This window comes from Ictalurus furcatus, chromosome 5, assembly GCF_023375685.1.
Source record: "Ictalurus furcatus strain D&B chromosome 5, Billie_1.0, whole genome shotgun sequence".
NCBI classification, from domain to species: domain Eukaryota; kingdom Metazoa; phylum Chordata; class Actinopteri; order Siluriformes; family Ictaluridae; genus Ictalurus; species Ictalurus furcatus.
The window spans coordinates 2,082,554-2,105,837 of NC_071259.1; the positions used below are offsets into that span (position 1 = coordinate 2,082,554).

The 23,284-nt window shown below is 41.5% G+C and overlaps 1 protein-coding gene across 4 annotated transcripts; it reads left to right on the forward strand.

Annotated features, from left to right (window-relative positions):
• The first annotated feature begins 943 nt into the window (after nucleotides 1-943).
• On the forward strand, nucleotides 944-16,990 carry si:dkey-90l8.3 (LIM domain transcription factor LMO4-B). Of its 4 annotated transcripts, none has more exons than XM_053624127.1 (5): nucleotides 944-1,777; nucleotides 4,602-4,821; nucleotides 8,038-8,134; nucleotides 10,787-10,936; nucleotides 16,755-16,990. In XM_053624127.1, exons 2-5 carry the CDS (start codon nucleotides 4,604-4,606, stop codon nucleotides 16,854-16,856), a joined length of 567 nt encoding a protein of 188 aa, XP_053480102.1. In that variant the 5' UTR covers nucleotides 944-1,777; nucleotides 4,602-4,603; the 3' UTR covers nucleotides 16,857-16,990. The 4 variants fall into 4 exon arrangements, with proteins under 4 accessions (XP_053480102.1, XP_053480105.1, XP_053480106.1 ...); XM_053624130.1 differs by lacking the exon at nucleotides 16,755-16,990 and adding an exon at nucleotides 11,557-15,653 and having other exon boundaries at nucleotides 8,038-8,234; XM_053624131.1 differs by lacking the exon at nucleotides 16,755-16,990 and adding an exon at nucleotides 11,557-15,653.
• Nucleotides 16,991-23,284: the final 6,294 nt, after the last annotated feature.

A 23,284-nucleotide genomic window follows, 5' to 3' on the forward strand; every position in this document is an offset into this window, starting at 1 on the left:
ACAGGGGTCAGCATGGGAACTCTGACCTCTCTGCATCTTCACAGCCATGTACGCAGCAAGCTGTGATGATCTGTGTGTTCTGACTCCTTTCTATCAGAGCCAGCGTTAAAGTTTTCAACAATCTGTGCTACAGAAGCTGTTCTGTAGGATCGGACCAGACGGGCTAGCCTTCGCACCACACGTTCATCAGTGAGCCTTGGGAACCCATGACCCTGTCGCCGGTTCACCGGTTGTCCTTCCTTGGACCACTTTTGGTAACCACTGCATACCGGGAACACCCCACGAAACCTGCTGTTTTGGAGAGGCTCTGACTCGGTCGTCTAGCCATCACAATTTTGCCTTTGTCAATGTCGTTCATCCTTACGCTTGCCCATTTTTCCTGCTTCGAACACATCGACTTCGAGACCTGACTGTTCACTTGCTGCCTAATAAATATATCCCAGCGCTTGACAACTGACACTGCAAAGAGATAATCAATCAGTGGTTTAATGTTATGGCTGATTAGTTCATTTATTTATTCATAAAGCACATTTAAAAACAACAGACGTTGAAAACAAAGTGCTGTACAAGTAGTATAAAAACAGATTTACAGTAAAACCAACATTTATTAGTATCAAATACGGACGGACAAATGAAAATTCTACACCCTCAGACCGAATTAAAAGATAACAAATAAAAGTGGGTCTTCAGAGAAGACTTGAACTTGGTAATAGAGGGGAAAGATCTAAAATGAAAAGGGAGACTGTTCCAGAACCTGGGAGCAGCTGCTGAGAAAGCCTGGTCAAACTACTAAGGATGAGATTTTTCTTTGTATTAAAACATTAACATGATTCATCTAGTGTATGTAAACCCTCAACCAGAAAAATAAATGAATAAATGAATGAATAGATAGATAGATAGATAGATAGATAGATAGATAGATAGATAGATAGATACACAGACAGATAGACAGACGGGCAGACAGATAGACAGATAGATAGACAGACATATAGATAGATAGATAGATAGATAGATAGATAAATAGACAGACAGACATATAGATAGATAGATGGATAGACAGACAGACAGACAGACAGACAGATAGATAGACAGACAGACAGACAGATAGATAGACAGACAGACAGATAGATAGATAGATAGATAGACAGGCAGACATACATACAGACAGACAGATCAGATCGATAGACAGACAGACAGACAGACAGACAGATAGATAGATAGATAGATAGATAGATAGATAGATAGATAGAGGCAGTAAACGAAACAAACTAAAATTCTAGTGAAAATCGAGGACCTGGCAACAAATTCGCCTTTTCGAACACCAACCCGTCTTTTTTCCTTAGCCACGCCCCCAGGCTGCTCTCATTGGCCGCTGGGAGCTACAACTCTATTACGTCACCTCGAAGACTAATAAAAAAAAGCGCGCGCGCTCACCGCCTCACATCCCGAGTGGACCGAAAAGAAGCGCGTGTTCTTGGTTTCCGGTCACAAACCCCGTTAACGCTGTTCTGACTCGGTGTTGTTCTGACTCGGTGTTGTTCTGACTCGGTGTTGTTCTGACTCGGTTCTCCGCTCACACCATGTTTATCATTCACACAGCAGAAGCCCTCGAGACGTGCTGTAAATCAAAACATTATAGAAATTAATTCTAGAATATATTATAGTTTATTTAGTTTCACGAGTTGCAGGTTTGGACGCAGAAACAGCTGTGGGAACTGAAAACATCTGGCTCTGGGTTGTGTTTTTTCCCCGGGTGAATTTACTGAGAAAGTTGAAGGTGAGTGAAATTATTATTATTATTATTATTATTATTATTATTATTATTATTATTTACTCATGCTGTAAACTGAAGCTGTGTCTATTTTTGACTATTTTATTATTATTTTAGTATTTCTATTCATGTATAGATATAGATTCTTTTATTTTATTCTATTTATTTATTTATTAATTATTATTATTATTATTATTATTATTATTATTATTATTATCCCACAGTTTATTTCTTGGCTACTCATATCTTTATCATCAGAAAGGTCATCATATATACTTATTGTGTGTGTGTGTGTGTGTGTGTGTGTGTGTGAAGGGGGAAAAAAAACCTGAACAGTAAATTTTAAACTAAATCTGGGTGATGTCATCAAAAATATGAAAGTTTTCAGTACACTTTTCTGATATATCCGACACAAGTAACTGATTAGATGTTAAACTTGATTCCTGCACCAGATTTTTTTTTTTTTTGCCTTTTTCATGATGTATTTTTGTCAAATTTCATCCTCACAGTTCAAGTATATTAATTGCTAATTACCTATCTCTTCAAACGTCCTTCATTAAGTGAGGTTTTCGCAAGATCGCCCAGTTTCCTTTCATTTTCCTGCTGTTTATTCTGCTCTGCATCTCCGTCCTGGTGGGTTTCCTCCGATATGATCAGCCTGCAGTAGTTTATTTCGTGAATCCTGATGATTCAGTGTCTGGATCTTGTCACGTCTGCACAAGTTTCATCATCGTCTCCATCGTCTGCTTGTTAGGAAGCTCAAATCCTATTCCTGTATAGAAACCCACAGACTTCCTGCATCATGTGGCGGGTGTTAAATGTAGAACGTGGTGTTTTGAGCGTTGAGCTGTATTTACACTCGCTCATACACTGGGACCAGCTTACCGAAGGAACGGCAGCTCCATAGATCAACACTGATTTAAAAAAAAAAAAAAAGAGAGAGATTTCATTGCACGTGAGCACGCAGTTTAATATATAAAATACAAAGACGTTTGACTTGCACAACATAACAATCGTGAACTTTCTCACTGTTGTCAAGGGACCAACAGGATTCCAGGATTCCCTCTTTGTTATCTGCATCTACGCATCACAAGCTGACTTTTAGATATTATTATGCTGTTTCTTAAAACTAAATAAACAACAACAACAGACTTTTTTCCCCCCTTGTCGATTCTAGCATCAGATTCGCAGTCAAATGTGGATTGTGTATATTTTTGCCTTAACAGGAACGTTGTGAAGATTCGGACAGTCAGAATGAAATGTTATTCCCTGGCTGTAATTTAAGATCCACATCCACCTTCTGTTTGTTTGTTTGTTTGTTTGTTTAAAGATAAACATAATTTAAAACTTATCATTTATCCATAACATATCGCTTGTTTATCTTTCACTATGTATTTTATTCATGATGATATTGTGAAGTATACAAGTTATATGCAGCTATGTATGTATGTGTGTATATGTATGTGTGTATATACTGTGTGTGTGTGTGTGTGTGTGTGCATGTATATGCAGCTGATGAAAGACTTTTTATTTCCAGGAATTTCCTGTTCCTTTCAGTGACTCTCTATTTTCACTCCATCCGTCTTCTGTTATTACTGAAATACACCGCAGTTATTCTTCCTCAGAAGTATATAAATACACTGTTTTATCTACGGTATCGGGTTACGCTGCGGGTATTTATTTATTCATTTTTTTCTGGCTGTAGTCTAGGCCACACGAGCTCGCTTTGGTTCGTGCAGGACCGCTGAAACTTTTCACACGAAGCGGGTTTCACTTCATTTTCCGGAGAACTTATGATCGAGCTTCCTGTAGCAGGTCACATGCCCTGAGGGACTCCAGTATATCAAGTGCAAATCTTGTTAGGACTTAAACTAACAAAGTTGCTTTTAACTTGTATTTGTGTGTGTGTGTGTGTGTGTGTGTGTGTGTGTGTGTGTGTGTGATTAACTTCTCAGTGTGTTCATGTTGAATGTTGAACATTTACACACTGTTCTGGATGAATGGAAGGGTCGTTACCCGCGTTTATGAGTTGCTTTAGTCTTAAATTCCATGACTTAATCCACAGAGGACTGCTTTTTTTATTTTTTTATTTATTTATTTTTTAAAATCAGTGCTTCACTTTGTACCGTACATTACGTCATGGAAGTACACTCGCGTTTACATGCCCAGTAAATTAAATAAACACAATTCGCACGTAGACACAACTGCAAATACATTGTTTTTTGTTGACAAACGATAAATTTATGATTGCTTGATTGATGCAGCGTTTTGATTTTATTTGTATTTATTTTATTTGATCAGTTCTTGTGCTTTTAATTGAAGCGGTTGAACTGTTTTTCAAAATGATACGGAAATACTTGTCACGTAATGAAATCGCCTCCAGTCACTAAGAATGCAGGTGTGTAAAAGCTACGACTGTGAATAGGCTAGGCTGGATAGCGCAAAAGTTTGCACACCCCGACCTATTTCCTAGTCTCTGAGTTTAGAGAGAGGGGGAGAAATATCCGAGATAAAAGCCTCATTTTGTCATAAGGGCGCACAAACTTTTGCACTCGGATGTAAATTGTCTTCAGATACGCATGTGTGCTGTATGTATTATCTCACGGACGTGCAAATGAAAGATATTTCCTCTGGATGATCTCTAATCAGTATACAAATCAAACGAGTGCCGTCGGACATTATCTCGTTTTCGTTCAATCCGGTGACGAGATATCTCGCGTTCGTTGTTTTGCCCGTGAACGTTTTTGGCTGTGTGTGGTTTGATCTTCTGACGGATGTTGTTGTGGTCGATGTGGTCGGACATGCTTGACTCTTCTGCGTCGCTGTGTAGGCATGGTGAACAGCCAGGCGGTGGGCGGAGCCGGGTGCGCGTCACGTGCGTGCGCGGGCTGCGGAGGTCGGATCTCCGACCGCTTCCTGCTCTTCTCCATGGAGCGCTACTGGCACACACGCTGCCTGAAGTGCTCGTGCTGCCAGGCTCAGCTGGGCGACATCGGCACCACGTGCTACAGTAAAGGAGGCATGATCCTGTGCAGGAGCGACTACATCAGGTCAGAATTGCCATGCCGAAACAAACACGCACGCACACACACACACACACACACACACACACACACACACACACACACACACACAAAACAAAAGAAAAGCAGCTTAATAAACATTTTGTTATTTGGAAGTTTCCTGTGAGGAGACGGAACATTTGTGGAAGGAGTCTCCAGTCTCAGCCGCTTTCCCCCGATGGAAAGTCGTCGTTGCGGTTTCTTTATAACGCGGCACGCTGCTCTTTTTCTGTTGTTGAAAACAATGAGGCTGATATATACGCATTTACTATAATGGAAGTGAGAACAGGAACAACTTGTTTCTGTAACGACATTAAACCTAACTGTAAACGGGGGGAAAAAAAAGTACAACGTGCCATTCTTTAATAAATACAAATTCTAATTGGCAAATCACTGTGGTATAAGAGGAATACAACGCTTCCGAACGTGCTGTTTATGAGAAAATAATGGAATTCAGGAGGGTAAAAGTAGCTCCGCTTCATCACAAAACTGAATCGTTGAGTTACATGCATCATTTAAAAAAAAAAAAAAAAAAAGATGAAACTGATGTCGCCATGGTGATGCATCCCGTTTTATGTAACAGGCTGAACCGTGGCCCATTGAGTTCCAGGTTCGGTTGTTTCTTCTTATGAACCATGTTCCTGGATCGGTGAGAAAGTGGCGCAAGTCATCCGGTAATCCGTTTAGCGTGAAAGAGACTTCCGTGAGCCTCACGGCGATAAGGCCGGGCTCAGACGCTGGCTACGTTTATACATGCACATCAAATTCCGTTTAACGTCATCAGATTTTCACAGCAGCCCTAAAAGTAGACCAAGAGAACCCAGTTAAACAAATGAGAGAAAAAATATTATACTCGGTCGTTTATTTATTTATTTACTTACTGAGGAAAATGACCCAATGTTGCACATCTGTGAGCGACAAAGTACATGAACGTTTGATTTCGGTATCTGGTGTGACCCCCTTGTGGAGTAATAACTGCAGATAAACGTTTGGGGTAAGTGTTGATCGGTCCTGCACATCGGCTCGGAGGAGTTTTATCCCGTTCCTCGGTACAGAACGGCTTCAACTCTGGGATGTGGGTGTGTTTCCTCACAGGAACTGCTGGCTTCAGGTTCTTCCACAACATCTCTACTGGATTAAGATCAGGACTTTGACTCGGCCGTTCCGAAACACTCACTTCATTTTTCTTCGATCGTTCTTTTGGTAGAACGACTCGTGTGTTCAGGATCGTTGTCATGCTGCATGACCCACTTTCTCTTCAGATTCAGATCAGAGAGATGTCCTGATGTTTTCCTTTAGAGTTCGCTGGTGTGATTCAGAACTCATCGTTCCATCAGTGATGGCGAGTCGTCCTGGTGAGATGCAGCAAAACAACCCCAAACCATGATACTACCACCACCACCATGTTTCACAGATTGGATAAGGTTCTAATGCTGGAATGCAGACCAAAAACTCTATTTAGGTCTCATCTGTCTACAAAACGTTTTTCCACTAGCCTCCTGGCTTTTCCACGTGATCTTCAGCAAACTGCAGATGGGCAGCAATGTTGTTTTTGGAGAGCGGAGGCTTCCTCCTTGCGACCCTGCCATGCACACCATTGTTGTCCAGTGTTCTCGTGATGGTGGACTCACGAACATTAACATTAGCCAATGTGAGATCAGACTTTAGTTGATTAGACGTTACCCCAGGTTCCCTTGTGACCTCACAGACTGTTTACACGTCTTGCTCTTGGAGTGATCTTTGCTGGTGTCCGCTTCTGATGAGGGTCTTAAATTTCCTCCGTTCGTACACAGTCTGTCTGAATGTGGATCGGTGGAGACCAAACTCTTCAGACATGGCCGTGTAATCTTTTCCAGCCTGATCAGCATCAACGACTTTTTCCGAGGTTCACCAGAAATCTCCTGTGCCGTGATACACCTCCACGAACGTGTGTCGTGAAGATCGGACTCTGATCGATCCCCGTTCTTTAAATAAAACCGGACGCTCACTCGCTCACTCGCTCGCTCACACCCGATCATCATCTCACTGACTGAAATCACCTGACTCTGATTTCACCTTCAAATTAAACTGCTAATCCTAGACGTTCACACACTTTGGCCTCTCTCAGATGTGTAACATTGGATCATTTTCCTCAATAAACAAATCAATATTTTTTGAATTTAATTGGGTTCTCTTGAGCTACGTTTAGGACGTGTGTGACAACCTGATGATGTTTTGGGTCATATTTATGAAAACGTATAGAACATTTCGAAAGGGTTCGCAAACTTTCAAGCACCACTCTAAGCATCTAAGTTGTGAGTCGGTACTCACGACTCCTGAGCGTGGGCGTTCCTCTCCGAATAAGGTGTTTACGTGCAACAAATTTCCGATTAAAACGGGCGTATTCCAGGGGCGCGAATCAGAATCTCGTCTTAATCCGAATCGGGTGATCGGATTGCGGCGTTTACATGACTGGTAGAATATTGCCAGACTCAGATTAATATCGGAATATCGACGTGTATGTAAACGTAATACGTAAACTGTACACGTCCTTGCTGATCAGAACGTTCTCTATAAATATAAAATAGTGGTTTGGTTTTTTTTTTTTGTTTGTTTGTTTGTTTGTTTTCAGTTTTTTTTGGCCAAACTGTAGGTCTGAAACGGTCATCTGCGCTCGTTTGTAAAGCGAACGAGCCGGACGTGCCGGCACCACGCACGAGGAGGACGTGACGATGTAATACGGTCTCGCGCTACGGCCACGGTTTGAGTCTGGGAATAAATACAGACTGCCGCGTCCTTGAATCAACAGCAAATTACAAACTCCTCCCAAGTTAACACAAGGGCCGTGTCGGTGTTGCTGGAGGCGTCCTGATTTGCGATGCAAATGAGCCGAGCGAAGCTGCACAGGTCTTCTGACGGATGTGCAGCTCTTACTTCCATTTGCATCAGACTCATTTCCATCGCCACTCCTGCACTTTTTTTTTTTCCCCCCAACGCTTCAAAGTGTCGTAGATACCTCGCATCATATCGTAACAGGCTTTTTTTTTTTTCTTCTTTGCCTAGGATAAGCCAAACGCTACGCCTAATGATGTGCTCATTATATGTGAGCTGTCTCAGCGGTGCCATTTAAAAACAGAGATAGTGAACAGTGTAGTCCCTGAGGGTGACGATGGATCCTTCCAGCTCATCATTGTGTGTGTGTGTGTGTGTGTGTGTGTGTTTCAGGTTGTTCGGGCACACAGGTGCATGCAGTGCCTGCGGCCAGTCGATCCCTCCCAGTGAGATGGTGATGAGGGCGCAGGGCAACGTCTACCACCTCAAGGTGAGCGCCGCGGCCCATCTGCTGGCATCTCGTCAGAAAAAAACCTTCGCCACATTTAACCTCTTCTCTGTTCGGAGCGTGCGAGAACGCCGGAGCAAAGGTGTGCGGATAGAGCGGAGATCAAACACTGAGATGGAATTAAACGGATACAAAGTGTAGTAATGGAGTATTATGGAAGAAAATAAACACTGGTCATCATTTGACATCCATTAATATAAAAAAAAAAAAGAGGGATAAAACTCTCACTGCAGTGCTGTTCTAGGAAAAAAGTCCTCAAGTGTTTTAATCCCTTTTTATTATTTTTCATTTAAAATTTTTAACCCCTTCATGCATAGTGTCCACGCTCATGGACGGTTAATTAAGGCTTCTTTTTATATATATATAAATATATATATATATAATAGAAACACATATGGTGTAAATCACTTAAACAAGTCACTTGAGAACTTCTGTAGCTGTCTAGACTGTTTATTGTTCAGTCTGTACAGGATTTCTGTTTGTTTGTGACTTTTTTGTTGTCCTCGTTTGCGGAAAACTACCCGAACTGGCGGAATCGCAGTCGCACGAAATCGTTCCGCGCGGTCTTTCGCGGTGATGTTTGTCGGTAAACGAGACCTCTTGGCTGTACTGGTGTTCGACGCACGTGAGTCGAAGAGGGGTTCGGCGGCTAGGATGCGTCTCGGCCCGAATCTGCGGAAAATGTTTGGAAAATGGCAAGCTCCTCCGAGGATCGCGGAGTTTGTTTTGGTTTTGTGTAAAATTTCCGCGATCGGAAATCAATAAATCCTGGAGGGAATTTACTAGCGTTTTTCATCGAATAAAAAATAAGTAACTTAAAAAAAAAAAAACCTCCAGTGAACACCTACTAGATTTTTTAAAAAGTAGTTTTTTTATCTGGTTTTTAAACAAATTGGGTGTTGTTTTTTTTTTTGGAAGATGGATCTTTTTGTTTATTTTATGTCTTCAGGCATTTTTTTTTTTTTTTTTAAACTCATGGACAATCCATTTACTTTTTAATATTTGATATTTAGACAGAATCAAAACTCATATATCATGTCTTTTTTTTTTTTTTAAAGAAAGAAAATCTAAAGAATCTGAACACGGGTTTTCAAGAAGGACTTTTTTATCGTTTATAGTTGCGTGTAACGTTAGTTCCTGTTCTCAACAGCACCAGCCTCTCTCTCTCTCTCTCTCTCTCTCTCTCTCACAATCGCTCTCTCTCTCTCTCTCTCAATCGCTCTCTCTCTCTCTCTCTCTCACAATCGCTCTCTCTCTCTCCCTATCTCTCTCTCCCTCTCTCTCTCTCAATTGTGCTCTCTCTCTCCCTCTCTCTCTCTCAATCGCTCTCTCTCTCTCTCTCTCTCACAATCGCTCTCTCTCTCTCCCTATCTCTCTCTCCCTCTCTCTCTCTCAATTGTGCTCTCTCTCTCCCTCTCTCTCTCTCAATCGCTCTCTCTCTCTCTCTCACAATCGCGCTCTCTCTCTCTCCCTCCTCTCTCTCCCTCTCTCTCTCTCAATCGCTCTCTCTCTCTCTCACAATCGCACTCTCTCTCTCCCTCTCTCTCTCTCAATCGCACTCTCTCTCTCCCTCTCTCTCTCTCCCTCTCTCTCTCTCCCTCTCTCTCTCTCAATCGCACTCTCTCTCTCCCTCTCTCTCTCTCCCTCTCTCTCAATCGCTCTCTCTCTCTCTCTCACAATCGCACTCTCTCTCTCCCTCTCTCTCTCTCAATCGCACTCTCTCTCTCTCCCTCTCTCTCCCTCTCTCTCTCTCAATCGCACTCTCTCTCTCCCTCTCTCTCTCTCCCTCTCTCTCTCTCAATCGCACTCTCTCTCTCCCTCTCTCTCTCTCCCTCTCTCTCTCTCAATCGCACTCTCTCTCTCCCTCTCTCTCTCTCCCTCTCTCTCTCTCCCTCTCTCTCTCTCTCCCTCTCTCTCTCTCCCTCTCTCTCTCTCAATCGCACTCTCTTTCTCCCTCTCTCTCTCTCAATCGCTCTCTCTCTCTCTCTCACAATCGCACTCTCTCTCTCTCTCTCTCAATCGCACTCTCTCTCTCCCTCTCTCTCTCTCAATCGCACTCTCTCTCTCCCTCTCTCTCTCTCTCTCACAATCGCGCTCTCTCTCGCTCTCTCTCGCGCTCTCGACATTAACAAGACCAAAAAAGTCACAGCTGACCGTTGCAAACTCTGACACTGGAGACTCCTTCTGTTACTGTTGAATTAACATCACTTAACACGAAGCTTCACCGTATCAATTATTGTAAATTTTACTTTGTTAAATTACAGCACCGTTTTAAATCCGTCTGTTCTTAGTCTTGGATCACGTAGCTCGTCCGCTATACGAGTCCCTGTGAACGAGCTGTTACTATAGAAACGTTTGCGTTATTAATTCTGATATTGCCGACGCCTTCAATATGCAAATCGGCCCTCTAGCAAAGCACTTTATTTTTACATTTTTTGTCTTGCCTTCTGAGCGCTCTGACCTTTCTGATTTTCTTGAAATATACACAGCACGCGGATATGAAGGCAGCGTCAGACGCGTTAATGCTATTTTTGTCGCAGTCATATTCGACGTTTTGCGTCCCAGGGCTCGTCTGAATGATTTATTTATTTATTTATTTATTTAATTATTTTCTTGTGTGGTTTCGTCCTCCAGTGTTTCTCCTGTGCGACGTGCAGAAACCGTCTGGTCCCCGGCGACCGTTTCCACTACGTCAACGGCACCATCTTCTGCGAGCACGACCGGCCCAGTGCCACCCTGCTCAGTGCGCATCTGCAGGGGAACCCTGTGCTGCCTGACCAAAAAGTGAGTGAGGACCCACAATACCTCGCACTGGTTTATTCACACTGGTTGAAATAAAAGCTTGTTTGTGTGATGATGTAAATATTGACGCTGATCCGTCGAGTAACCATCTTCAAAACGGCAGATAAGCCTGGCCAAAATAAAAACTTTTTTTTTTTTTTAAATGTAAACCCTGCATGATGCTGAGGAGCTAGTGCATGCTTCCGGAACCTCGAGATAACCTATTGGCCATAATTTGTCAAGACCATGTGTCTGATAGTTAAAAATGGTTACTCCTTGAACCTAATCCCTATCCCCGCCCATGCACACGAAGCTCCGCCCCCAGAACCTCTAGTTCAACTAGAGTTTGCTTGAAAGCCAAGTTACAACACTATAGACACACTGTCCTCTCTTCTTCGTGATAAACTCTGATCAGTTCTAAGCCCTATTAGAACTAGAACCTATTAGCTAGTTAAAGCCGTATTCAGCTGCTTGAAAGCCAGGTTCTAACACGTTTTGGTTCCGTTTAAACCTCAAAGCGGGAACTCCTTACTAATTGTGTGGACTTGAATGTTCTGTTGAAACTGTCGCTCGTCGTTTTGCTGTCGTCTGATTCGCGAAGCTCTGATGTGTTGTCTCGGCAGGTTTGCTGAAAGCCCGTCCTCCTCGTCTCTTCCTCGCTTCATCCCCTCCATCCCGCCGTGTCTCGGGGATCTCCGGCCTCGGGATCTTCTCCGGCTCTCCCGTGCATGCCGTTCTCCTACGCTCTCATCCTGAGAGGCCATAAAGCACTTCCGTACTCCGCTCCGCTCCACGGCCCCTCCGCAGGAACCCGTCCTCCCTTCCTTTCCTTTCTGAACGGAGCTGCGGGATTTTCCCCGTACGCAAGACTCTCTCCGGGCCCGGCTTGATCTCTAACGGACTCTACGGGATTTCCTATAGACTTGGAAGACTTTAACCGTGGAACCTGAAGATCCTGAAGCGTGGCTTTCTGCAGTACTGCACTGCCCGTGCTCTTATTTTGATTTCTTGGTGTTTTGCTTTTTCTGACATGTGGTTTTTTTTTTTTTTTTTTTGTCTGATTTTTATTTTTATTTTTTTACATGGTTCAGGGTTGAGGTGTAAATACTCCTCTCTTTTTTTTTTTTTCTTTCTTTCTTTTTATTTTACTTTAAATATATATATATATAAATATAAATAAAACAGTGCCACGTGTTACGGTTCAATCATATGGTCAATATGTGACACTTATTTAAAACACAATATACAATAAATGCTTTAAAAAAAAAAAAAAAGAAGAAGAAGACTGAATATTTTTTTTTTTTGGTAAACAACACGGCTGATGATACGTATTGTTTATTGCTGTTTGTTCATGTAGTGATTAGCTTCACTCCCGTTGGTGCAAAACGCATTACCCGAAGGAGCGAGTAAGCTCTGAACATTACAGAAGCAATTAATTGTCAACGTGTGTGTGTGTGTGTGTGTAAGTGTGAGCGCGCTATCTGCTCTTGCATTTGCACAGGAGAGGCTGAACTTTGCTCTGATCCTGTGTTCGAATTTAATAAAGCCTAATCTGCCTCCTAGCTAATTAAGAGGAACTCGCTGCTTTGGATTCACTGCCTGAAAACAATCACGCACATTAACTGTTTACCGTGTCGCAATCAAAGTACACACCACATCTCTGAACTCCTCCTCCTCCTCCTCCTCCTCCTCCTCTTCTTCATACACACACATCGCACACTTGGCCCTCGACTAAGCCGGCCTTGTCGTTTTCGCTCGATGGCTTTAAAGAATAACTCGTGCGATACCTAAAGGCGTAGAAGTGTGTTTAGCTCTGCCCACACGTACGTAATTAAAGGCGGTTTTGAAGATTTTTACGGCGGATTTTCATCTCGTCACGCTGTACCAGATTAACGTAGGTTAAAACCTATAAGATGGCGCATGTTCTCCACGTCAGATCATACAACGTAGATCCTCTAATGATAACAAATGAGTACATTCTGCTAACACCATCAATCGGCCATTTTGTTTCTTCGTAGCTACGGTATTTGTAGCGGTCATGTGAGTTTGGAGTCGTCCTACGCCGTCCCCCTATTGGTGGGTTTTAGACGAGCGTCGTAGACGAGCGCTCGGAGATTTTAATCAACAATTTCTCACGATGACACGGTGTAAACCCAGCTTAATTGTGTTTTACACTTTGTGTGTGTGTGTGTGTGTGTAAGCTGTTTTCAAACCTATGTGTTATCCAAGAAACGGATCTCTGGTCCGTATGAAAAGCACGTGGGTGGGAGATGAAGGCTGTGATCGGTCGAATACGTCACATTCTTTCGACGGATAACGGTTCTTCTTGAAACCCTCTAAACTCTATCCATCTTTGTACATAACCGAGCGGCTTCAAACTTTGGACCAGCGTCGAGCGAAAGTTACGGAAAGCGTGAACGCGTATAATATAAATATATTAGATATAGATATAAATGAGTAAGAACGATACGAAGTCCACAGTAAAACCGCTCCAGAATCGGACCCCTAAAATAAACTACGCACCCTTTAATAAGTTTGCAAATGATCACATTTTATTAGCCCTATTTGGATGGAATTAGTTGCTCTCTGTGACGGCTGTAATGACGTTTTTACACGTAATAAGACTCTAGATGCCAGTTAATTTAACGCAGGATGACCCAGTTACCACAGGGTTGGCTCCGCCCCCCCAATCTCTCCTCCCCCAAGAACCCAGATGTTTATCACACATGGTCTTATTGTGTTTTACATGCATCAGCTGTTTCGATATATACAGAATTTATATATTCTATCGCACGTGTACACGTGACGGAGTTGGTTACAGGCATTCCGGTGCACGCTGCGTCCATTTTAAACCCGCTGCGGCCGTTAGCGAGCGATTCCTCGCTTCGTCAGCGATCATTTGACGTGGGTTTTAGATTAGCGATGCGCCGTTAGCCGCGCGTTAACGACCGGACGATCTGACGTATTTCTGACGTTCGTCTAATCCTCTGTGAAATAGAAATACCGTCGACACCTTCTAACCCGCTACCGTTTGTCTCGTTTTGGCTCGGTTCTCACAGTACAGTAGAGTTAGCGTTCGAAACGGGATGATTATTGCTGAAAATTCCAATGCGAATCCATTCATTACAGTTATCTTCGTATCTGGAGGTATAAAACCGCAAGCGCGGTTCGTACACCCACGGCGCCACGGCTCGCACACCGCGTTCAGACGAAGCGAGCCTCATCTGCATATTACTAATTAGCCAGGCATATTCAGATGCCAATTAGCAGGTCTGGAAGAAAAAGCCTCTTAGCCTGATGAGCTTTATCGCCGATCAGGATTTATAAAAAAAAAAAAAAAAAACTTCGCAGGTGTACGGATTTCTGTGCAGCTTCTGTCATGGAAAGAAAGTGTTTATGCTCACTAATTAATCATATTAACACATGCAAATGAGTCTAATTGCTTGAGCTTCCGTGCGGCATGCTGAGAAAGAGTGTGATGGAGAAAGAGGCAGGAGTGTTTTAAATAGCACCCTAACGAGACGCTTCTGATGCTCTATGCGTCTGTTTTGCGGTCGGTATACAGTAGAGGTTACAGGCAGGTTTGCAAATTTATGCAAATTTCTTACTGTGGGTACATCCTTCAGGCCTGATGACTAAGCACATACACAACTTTTTTGTTTGTTTTTTTTAAGCAAATGAGTTATTACGTACAAGCACAGAGATCAACGCTTCAGGCTAAAACGGCCGTCCTCGAAAGTGCCTGGCAGTTGCGGGATTCGATCTCGCGACCTTCCAGCTACCGTCACAAAATCTTAAAGCACCGGATTTACACCGCAAAATGTATTTAAATCCCTAAAAACAGAAGGTAAAGGAATAGTCCTGCTAGTTTAATTGAGCTTCGGTTTACGGTAGCTCGAGCGTATGTGTGTGAAATTTCACCGCGTGTTCTCCGGTCCGAGAAAAGACCCGAAAACGCGCTCACTCCAAGCCGGAAGCCTTAGGGCAGATTTTAAGGCGGTGACGTTTATGCACAGCGTTCACGGAGAGCGCGTTCACGAACTCTTTATAAATGTGAAGCTATTTTTTTTTTTGTTAATTACGAACTTTTTCAGAACAATTTGTGCTACTGCGTTTGGATATGAAGGGTGCGTGGACACCACTAACCGTAGGTACTGTATGCATGTAGGTACGCTCTTAAAATGAAAGGTTCTTCGATGGTTCTTTACAGCAAAGAACCTTCTCGTCAACAGCCATTTTTCATTGTACAGCGTTCTCGACTTGAGCTCTATGGTTCGTTGGAGATTCAAGAAGTTCTTCATAAGTTTCCTTATAGCTTCTTCAGAGCAGTGCGTTGGTTCTTCACGGTATCGTCCCTTAACAGGTTAAAGCGAACCCTATAAGGTTCTTTGTGGGTCTGGATTTGTCAGAAGGTTCTCCTGGCATCACTCTTAAGAACCTGACTTTGGTTCCTTAAAGCAATAGCTTTTTTTTTTTCTTCTTTTTTTTTTTTTCAAATAGAGAACTTAAGATAATCGGGTTTGTTGAGGCACTGCTTTGAAGAACCGTTTGTGGATTCTTTAAATAGATGGTTCTCTAAAGAACGTGAGACTAAAAGGTTCCGTGCGCAACTTAAATGGGTTCTCCTATGGCATCAGGCTGAAGGTTTATTTTTAACAGGTGTAACTGGAACTACTTTTTTAGTGTTGGAAAGTTAGTCTTTGGTAAGACTTTAAATATATCTATATATACATATATATATATGTGTGTGTGTGTGTGTGTGTATATATATATATATATATATATATATATATATATATATATATATATATATATAATATAATAGTAATAAGCAACAGAACACGAGTGGGTAGGTGTTACTCTGAATACCATCTTGGCTGTGATTCGGTCTCAGAGTTGCATTGATCTTCACAGCCAAGATGTTATTCCTGGCACGACCTCGAGCGCTCCACTGCAAAGGAAAAGAAGTAAAGAAAGAAACGACAAACATTCCTTCAGTTGATTCTCCCGCCACAAAAGAAGTAGTTCCATCACAGGTGTCTTGTTGCTATGCAACGAAGTAAGAAGACGGGTGAAACCTTTTAAACACCGTGAGCTTCAGCATCAGCATCAGCTCCGGTAATTAGTAGGAAAAGGTTGACTGACTGATTATGTCCTTTGAACACCGCATTACTTTATTCGCAGACTAATTGAAACGACATAACCGTCGATTCAATCGCAGCGGAAACTATTTTCACGGTCCAAGCAACAAAATACAGCGTGGTGTACGTTATGTTTCTTAACCTGTCGGTTTTATGGATTTCTTAAGGCATGGCTCACGATTCGAAGCGGCTAGGCGTAACGTTACCGTCGCTGTTACTTAGCGACCGGCGATCAGCGGAATGATACAGATTTCGTAAAAAGTAAAAAAAAAACCAAAAAAACACACAAAAGCACTCTTCAGCCAATCAGATTGCGAATCAGAACTTACTCGCCTTGTAAAGTCATGTGTTTGAAATGTTTATTGATTTATTATATATTGCCCTTCTATGGACTTCCATTATGAGAACGCCTCCGTCCGAAAGGATTTCCGACGCCGTCGTCTCAGCGCAGGGAGATGTAGTGATATTTTTTCTCCGTGGTAATCACACGTACAGTACAGACGTGATGGATAGACATTAGTATTGAAAAACATTGGAGTATACTTTTAATCTTGAGCAAAAAAAAACCAAACGTTTTAGGAGAAATTTATTACAGTTTCCCCCAATAGTCAATCCTACTGTACATTTTCTAGAGTGCGGGGTGTAATGTCACAGTTTTCCTCCTTCGTGGTTCTCTACAGGACAGGACGATGAGGATGAGGATGAGGACGAGGACATTGTCTGCTACGTTACTGTCATGGGAATGTTCTGGAAGACATCTTCACGGGCGGGGGCTGCAGTGACAGGCTTGTGATGAGGGATGAGGGGGCCCCGATACATCACACACACACACACACACACACACACACACACACACACTCACTCGTACACACTTGACAACTGTGAACTTAGCAGAGCTGAGAATGTCAGAGACGGAGAGACGGAGAGACGGAGAGACAGCGTATGGGGGGGGGGGGGGCGGGAGGGGGGAGAGCGTCAGCCAATAGGAAGGCTTTGAATAATTAAGGCGATCGGCTTAATTAGCTCAATTACGTTAATTTGACCACGGAACATGGCCATATGGTGAAAGGAAACAAAAGAAGGGGAGAACTAATTAAAAGTAAAATAATGAGGATTTTAATTAAGCTTCTCCCCAGACGTGGGTGAATGGGGATCTGGAGCAGGAGAGAGTAATTAAACTAGTGTAGCGCTGGCAACATTTCTCCCCTGTTATCTCTCTCTCACTCTCTCAGAACTGTGAGGGCTCAATCGGTCTAATTAAATCTGTAAATAAATTAGCTACATGGAAGTCTGTTCGAGTTGACACCCCAAAGCCCCCACCCAACACGCACACATGCACTCGCTCTCTCTCACATACAGTACACACACACACACACACACACACACACACACACACACTCTGTCTCTTCTATATCTGTTCTTCATTTGCAGAGGAACATGAGAAAAGGGTGGGGTCGAGGGCTGATTTATGTTGTTAGCTACGAATGAACTGACCGTGTCCTAGCATGCTATATTCACACTAGCGAGTCGATCGTGTCGCAATAGAAACTAGCTTCGACGCAACTTAAATAACGCACTAATCATGTTTGAAAACTCAAACGTCGTTGCCAGATTAGCAAATCGAGCTAACTGAACTAGCTACTGTACGTACACTCGGGAGAGGCGCCAACGATCTCTGCTGCTTCCTTTCAAGCTGTCTTTTTCTTCATAACGTCTCCCGGCCCTTCCATAGGAACCGAAATCCAGTGAGATTATTTGGAACATCAAGCGAAACATGGAAACAGACCCGCTCATTCAACTCTCGCTGAATTGTCACCCTGTCAGTGGGAGAGTGGGATCAAATTGACAGGACTGTCAGTCTCAGTATTCTGCTGGATCTTCACCTGACAGGACTGCAGCTGGTATTAAGGCGAGGGGAGAAAGTAAACAAGTATTAGAAAAGAAATGACACACAGGACTATTTTTTTTTGTCCGGGAAGCGTACTTCATTTATATATATATATATATATATATATATATATATATATATATATATATATATATGTTCAGGTTTGTCGGGTGTTGGTAGAATTTCCAGCCCATCTACCGCTCATAAACCACACAAAGACCTGAAACTAGCCCCAAAAACAGACATTTTTGATCTTGTTTTCTCAGGAAATAGGTTCACCGTGGTGCGCACGCATTTCTGAATTTCTGCAATGCCTTTTTTAAAATTTTTTTTTATTTTATAATCACTTAGTGCAGACATAATCCGCTCCATAATTTCCCCTTTTCTCTTTCAATCTGTACATCGTAGATACAGTGCCTACACGTACACTTTCCCTTCGCTTGTCATAACCCATGTTTGTGGAAACCAATTTCGATTTATTCCTGATTATTTGCTTTAAGACACAATTTTGGTAGCTGCAGGATATTTTTAAACTATCCAAAAATACCCACAAGCCTGTTCCAGATGTAGCTATCCCAGTCTGGTGTCAAAACCATAACCATGGCAACCCTGGTCATATTTTAGTCAGATATTATGGCTAGTTTTAGCCTAGATTTAGTTGATCGACAATGAACAACAATTTTAAACAAATGTATGTCTTTTGATTTTTTTTTTTTTATCTATTTTTTTTCCTCATAAAAAGCAGTTTTTCCTCAGAGATAAAAACAAACAAACAAACATTTTATCGCTAAGAAAACGCCAAAAGAAAAGGGTGAATTATTATGTCCGGTTGTTTTTACCCTATGTACTGAGCCTATGTAGCTTGAGATTCAGCCTCACTGTGCTGGAAGGCTTTAAATGAAAAGTTATTTTAATTTTTACATGACTTTTATATGGATTTTTTTTTTTTTACACGAATCTGTAAAATCAGGCTCAATGTTAACAGCAAGAATATGTTAGTGGGTTAAAAAACAAACAAACCTCAAACCGAATCAGAAGCATTACATTTTATGATTAAAAGGAGCATTGTTTTAAACTTTGGTGGTGGACGTGATATGAACACATGATGTAGCTACTGTTTAGGATTCCTCCGTCTGAGGCTGTACGACGTTATCGTCTAAATAATAATTAATCATCATTATAATCATTTGAATATCAGATTGTAAGTTTTTAAAGGGAATTAACTGCCTTAGTTAGCCTTTTTAGTCATTTAGATTCAAGCAGGGTTGAACCCATGAACATGTCAGGATTACAAACTCCAATTTAAGATCGTTGTAAGCGTACACGCACATACACACGCACACCCTCCATTTCCCCCTCTGGGCTTCAATGCTGGTCCTTTATCCGCATTAACGAGCCCTTTGTAGTGTCTGAGTTCCCCAGTGGGTGCCAATATTTACCCCTGTTAAGCACTAAGTGCTGTCCACCCCGAGGTCCGGTTCCCATGTCAGCATGAGCCTTGGCTTTAATAGGCCTTTTGTCAGTAATATCTCATTACGATAGACCTTGATTATGTCCTCGCTCCTCTGCCTACCCCACCCCATCCCACCCCCGCCTGTTCCTCACCTTGACGGCACGTTTTTAATTAGAACACGCATTCAGATTGACAACAAAGTCATTTGCATTTTAAATGAACAGCTATGTATGCTCGACAACGTGAGCTGTGTCAAAGGGACCAAATAGAGAAGGTCGGACTCATGTTTCATCTTTTAGCAACGAAGATTTGCTCTTCACCGTGAAGTATACTGTAAATGTTCAGTTTAAGTGCAAAACTTCTTTAACTATTTACCATAAACACAACTCTTAAAGGGATCTGCCTGTGACTTTTAACATAATCTCTGTTGCGAATCTCTAAAGAACTCTTAAAGGGATACTCCTGTGGGGTTTTTTAAAAACATAATCTCAATCGGTATTCTCTAAAGACCTCTTAAAGGGATACTCCTGTGTTGTTGTTGTTTTTTTTTAACATAATCTTGATCGTTAATATCTAAAGAACTCTTAAAGTGATATTCCTGTGTGTTTTTACATAATCTCAATCGGTAATCTCTAAAGAACTCTTAAAGGGATACTCCTGTGTTTTATTATTATTATTTTTTTACATAATACCTATCGCTAATCTCTAAAGAACTCTTAAAGGGATACTCCTGTGTTTTTTTATTTAGACATAATCTCAATCGGTAATCTCTGAAGAATTCTTAAAGGGATACTCCTGTGTTTTTTTTTTTTTTTTTTTTTACATAATATCTATCACTAATCTCTAAAGAACTCTTAAAGGGATACTCCTGTGTTTTTTTTTTAACATAATCTCTATCACAAATCTCTAAAGAACTCTTAAAGGGATACTCCTGTGTGTTTTTACATAATCTCAATTGGTAATCTCTAAAGAACTCTTAAAGGGATACTCCTGTGTTTTATTATTATTTTTTTTTTACATAATACCTATCGCTAATCTCTAAAGAACTCTTAAAGGGATACTCCTGTGTTTTTTTTTTAGACATAATCTCAATCGGTAATCTCTGAAGAACTCTTAAAGGGATACTCCTGTGTTTTTTTTTTTATTCATTTTTTTTTACATAATATCTATCACTAATCTCTAAAGAACTCTTAAAGGGATACTCCTGTTTTTTTTTTTTAACATAATCTCTATCACAAATCTCTAAAGAACTCTTAAAGGGATACTCCTGTGTGTTTGTTTTTTTATTTTATTTATCTAAAGAACTCTTAACGGGATACTCCTGTGTTTTTTTTTTAGACATAATCTCAATCGGTAATCTCTAAAGAACTCTTAAAGGGATACTCCTGTGTTTTTTTTTTTTAACATAATCTCTATCACAAATCTCTAAAGAACTTTTAAAGGGATACTCCTGTGTTTTTTTTTAGACATAATCTCAATCGGTAATCTTTAAAGAACTCTTAAAGGGATACTCCTGTGTTTTTTAACGCAGTCTCTATCACTAATCTCTAAAGAACTCTTAAAGGGATACTCCTGCGTTTTTTAACACAGTCTCTATCGCTTAACTCTAAAGTATATTTCAAGTGTAATTTATATCCCTAACATGTATAGTTTATTTATAATTACCATGGGCAAGAATTTCAACATGTTGCCCTGCACTGAGAAAAGAACAGAGACTCTGATTACTTCAAACTCACTTATAATAGAAGTCTAAGGGCAGTTCTTTTAATTCCATCAATAAATATTTATGACAGCTACATATTTTGGTATAATTCTTTCATTCTTGATGTGGATGGTTTCGTGAATTATAGTTGAGGACCATAATTCACGTCTTTAGAGACGGGACTACTTTCTGAAATGGAACAGTGTGTTACTTTTGGCCTGATCGTGCACTGATACCAAAAAAAAACCCCAAAAAACTGCACTGCTCCAAAATCTGGCTCCATAATAACAACCTTCTCTTCTTTCTCTCTCATCCTAATATCTTCCATGTCAGACTTTAAAGTTCTTTTGAATTCAGCTGTTTTGAATTTAAGTGAGTTTATCAAGCGACAAAGAAATACGTTAATGTTGCTAGCGACATTAGTGAGTAGATAACAGGTAATGGAAGCTCATGCTAACTAGTCAGCTGTAGACGTGAAATCAATGACGCTTACTATTTTTAGATGACATATTAAATTTACCCTTAAACTATTGGCCTGTAAATCCTGCGCACACAGGTGGCATCCCCGTTGTAAATAAACAGGGTGTGGGGCAGGTCGAGGGGCATGTCGGGCCCCCGCGGGAAGGCCAGATGCTGCTGCTCACCTGGGATCCGAGCAAATGCAGAATAAGAAGCGACATCACAGGGAAACTAATAGAGATGCCCATGGGAGACAATGTGTATTGTTCAGTCTGGCTAAAATTAAATCAGAACAATGCGGGTCCCACACACACTCTCCTACACACAAGCCCAGAGGACCGGGGGAAGCCCGCCGGCGTCAGGTACAGCAACAGTCTAGAGGCAGAGACGACGTAAACAAGGTGCTAGATCATTAACAGAGACACATCGGTGTCGCAGAGAGGGGTATGGGTGGATATTACCACCTCCTGTAGACAAAGAAGCGTTCCTCTAATCGCGTTAAAGTCAATTATACTTTAATATAGTAAACGCTAGAGTAGAACTAAAAAATAGAATTCGACCTGTAACTTAGATTTCTTATAAAAATGTCAAATAAGAATGACTGTGCTACAGCAAAGACGGATTAGCATAAACAAAGTGCTCAAAAATAGCAGTATTGATGGGTAAGCTGTAATTCTATTACAGATGGACACTGACACTGAGCTAGAACAGTTTGTAAACCGTCTAAATAAGACGTGTAATGTGTATGAACAAATACTTGTAAAGATGGAGCTGCATTAGTAGTAAGTCTAATATAAATGCTAAACTACAGCTTTAGCATTGCAGTAAATGCTAATACAGTGGGTTGAATTCCTTCTGGATTCTGATTCTAATTATAGTACACATACTAAAACTAGAACTAGAGTAAATGATGGTGCGGATTGTGTAAAAAGGCTTTGCTTTATTAAGAATACAGTAAAACATATAATGAAGGAAAAGCTATTAACGTGAGGAGGGTCTCAGACTCCAGCCGGTGTACTGTTATTTCTTGAGTGAGAAAAAGAGGATATGAGATAGAATGAACATGCCTCAGTTCTCCCTGCTCCTCTCTCTCTCTCTCTCTCTCTCTCTCTCCTCAACGTCTCCAGCCAAGGTGACTAAGACTGTTCATTAGCACCCTGTGGAGAGGAACAGATGCAGTAAGAAACACCTTCATGAACACACGTACGAACTGAAACCGAGCTCGGTACCACAGCGCACAATTAACGTTTTGTTGTTGTTTTTTTTTTTTTTTTTGCAGCGAAGGCGACAGTTTTCAGTTCGAAGTCTATGGCACATGTGAAGAGGCCTCAAAGCATTGTTTTACACAGCTGCTCGACACACTCTCATATAGAAGCTGCTCTGATGCTGCCTGATTGACAGCATTTCTATTACTATTAACTCAAAAGTCACAGGAATGGAGCGTCAGCTTCACACTTGTGTACACGCTGAATATTTCTGCATTTGTCAGTGGGTTTGTCTGCTCCGTCACCAGTAATTAAGAACTGGTTCATTTAGATTAACCAGTGTACAGAATATAAACAATATTACCAACTCTTTTCAGGGGAAAGTAGCTAATGCATGCTCAAAAAGTTGCAAGGTAGTGAAGAGTTGGGAAATGAGACATGAGACATGAAGGAAATGGCCATTGGACATTTGGAAGAACGGCAATCAGTGATTGGTTGTTGGG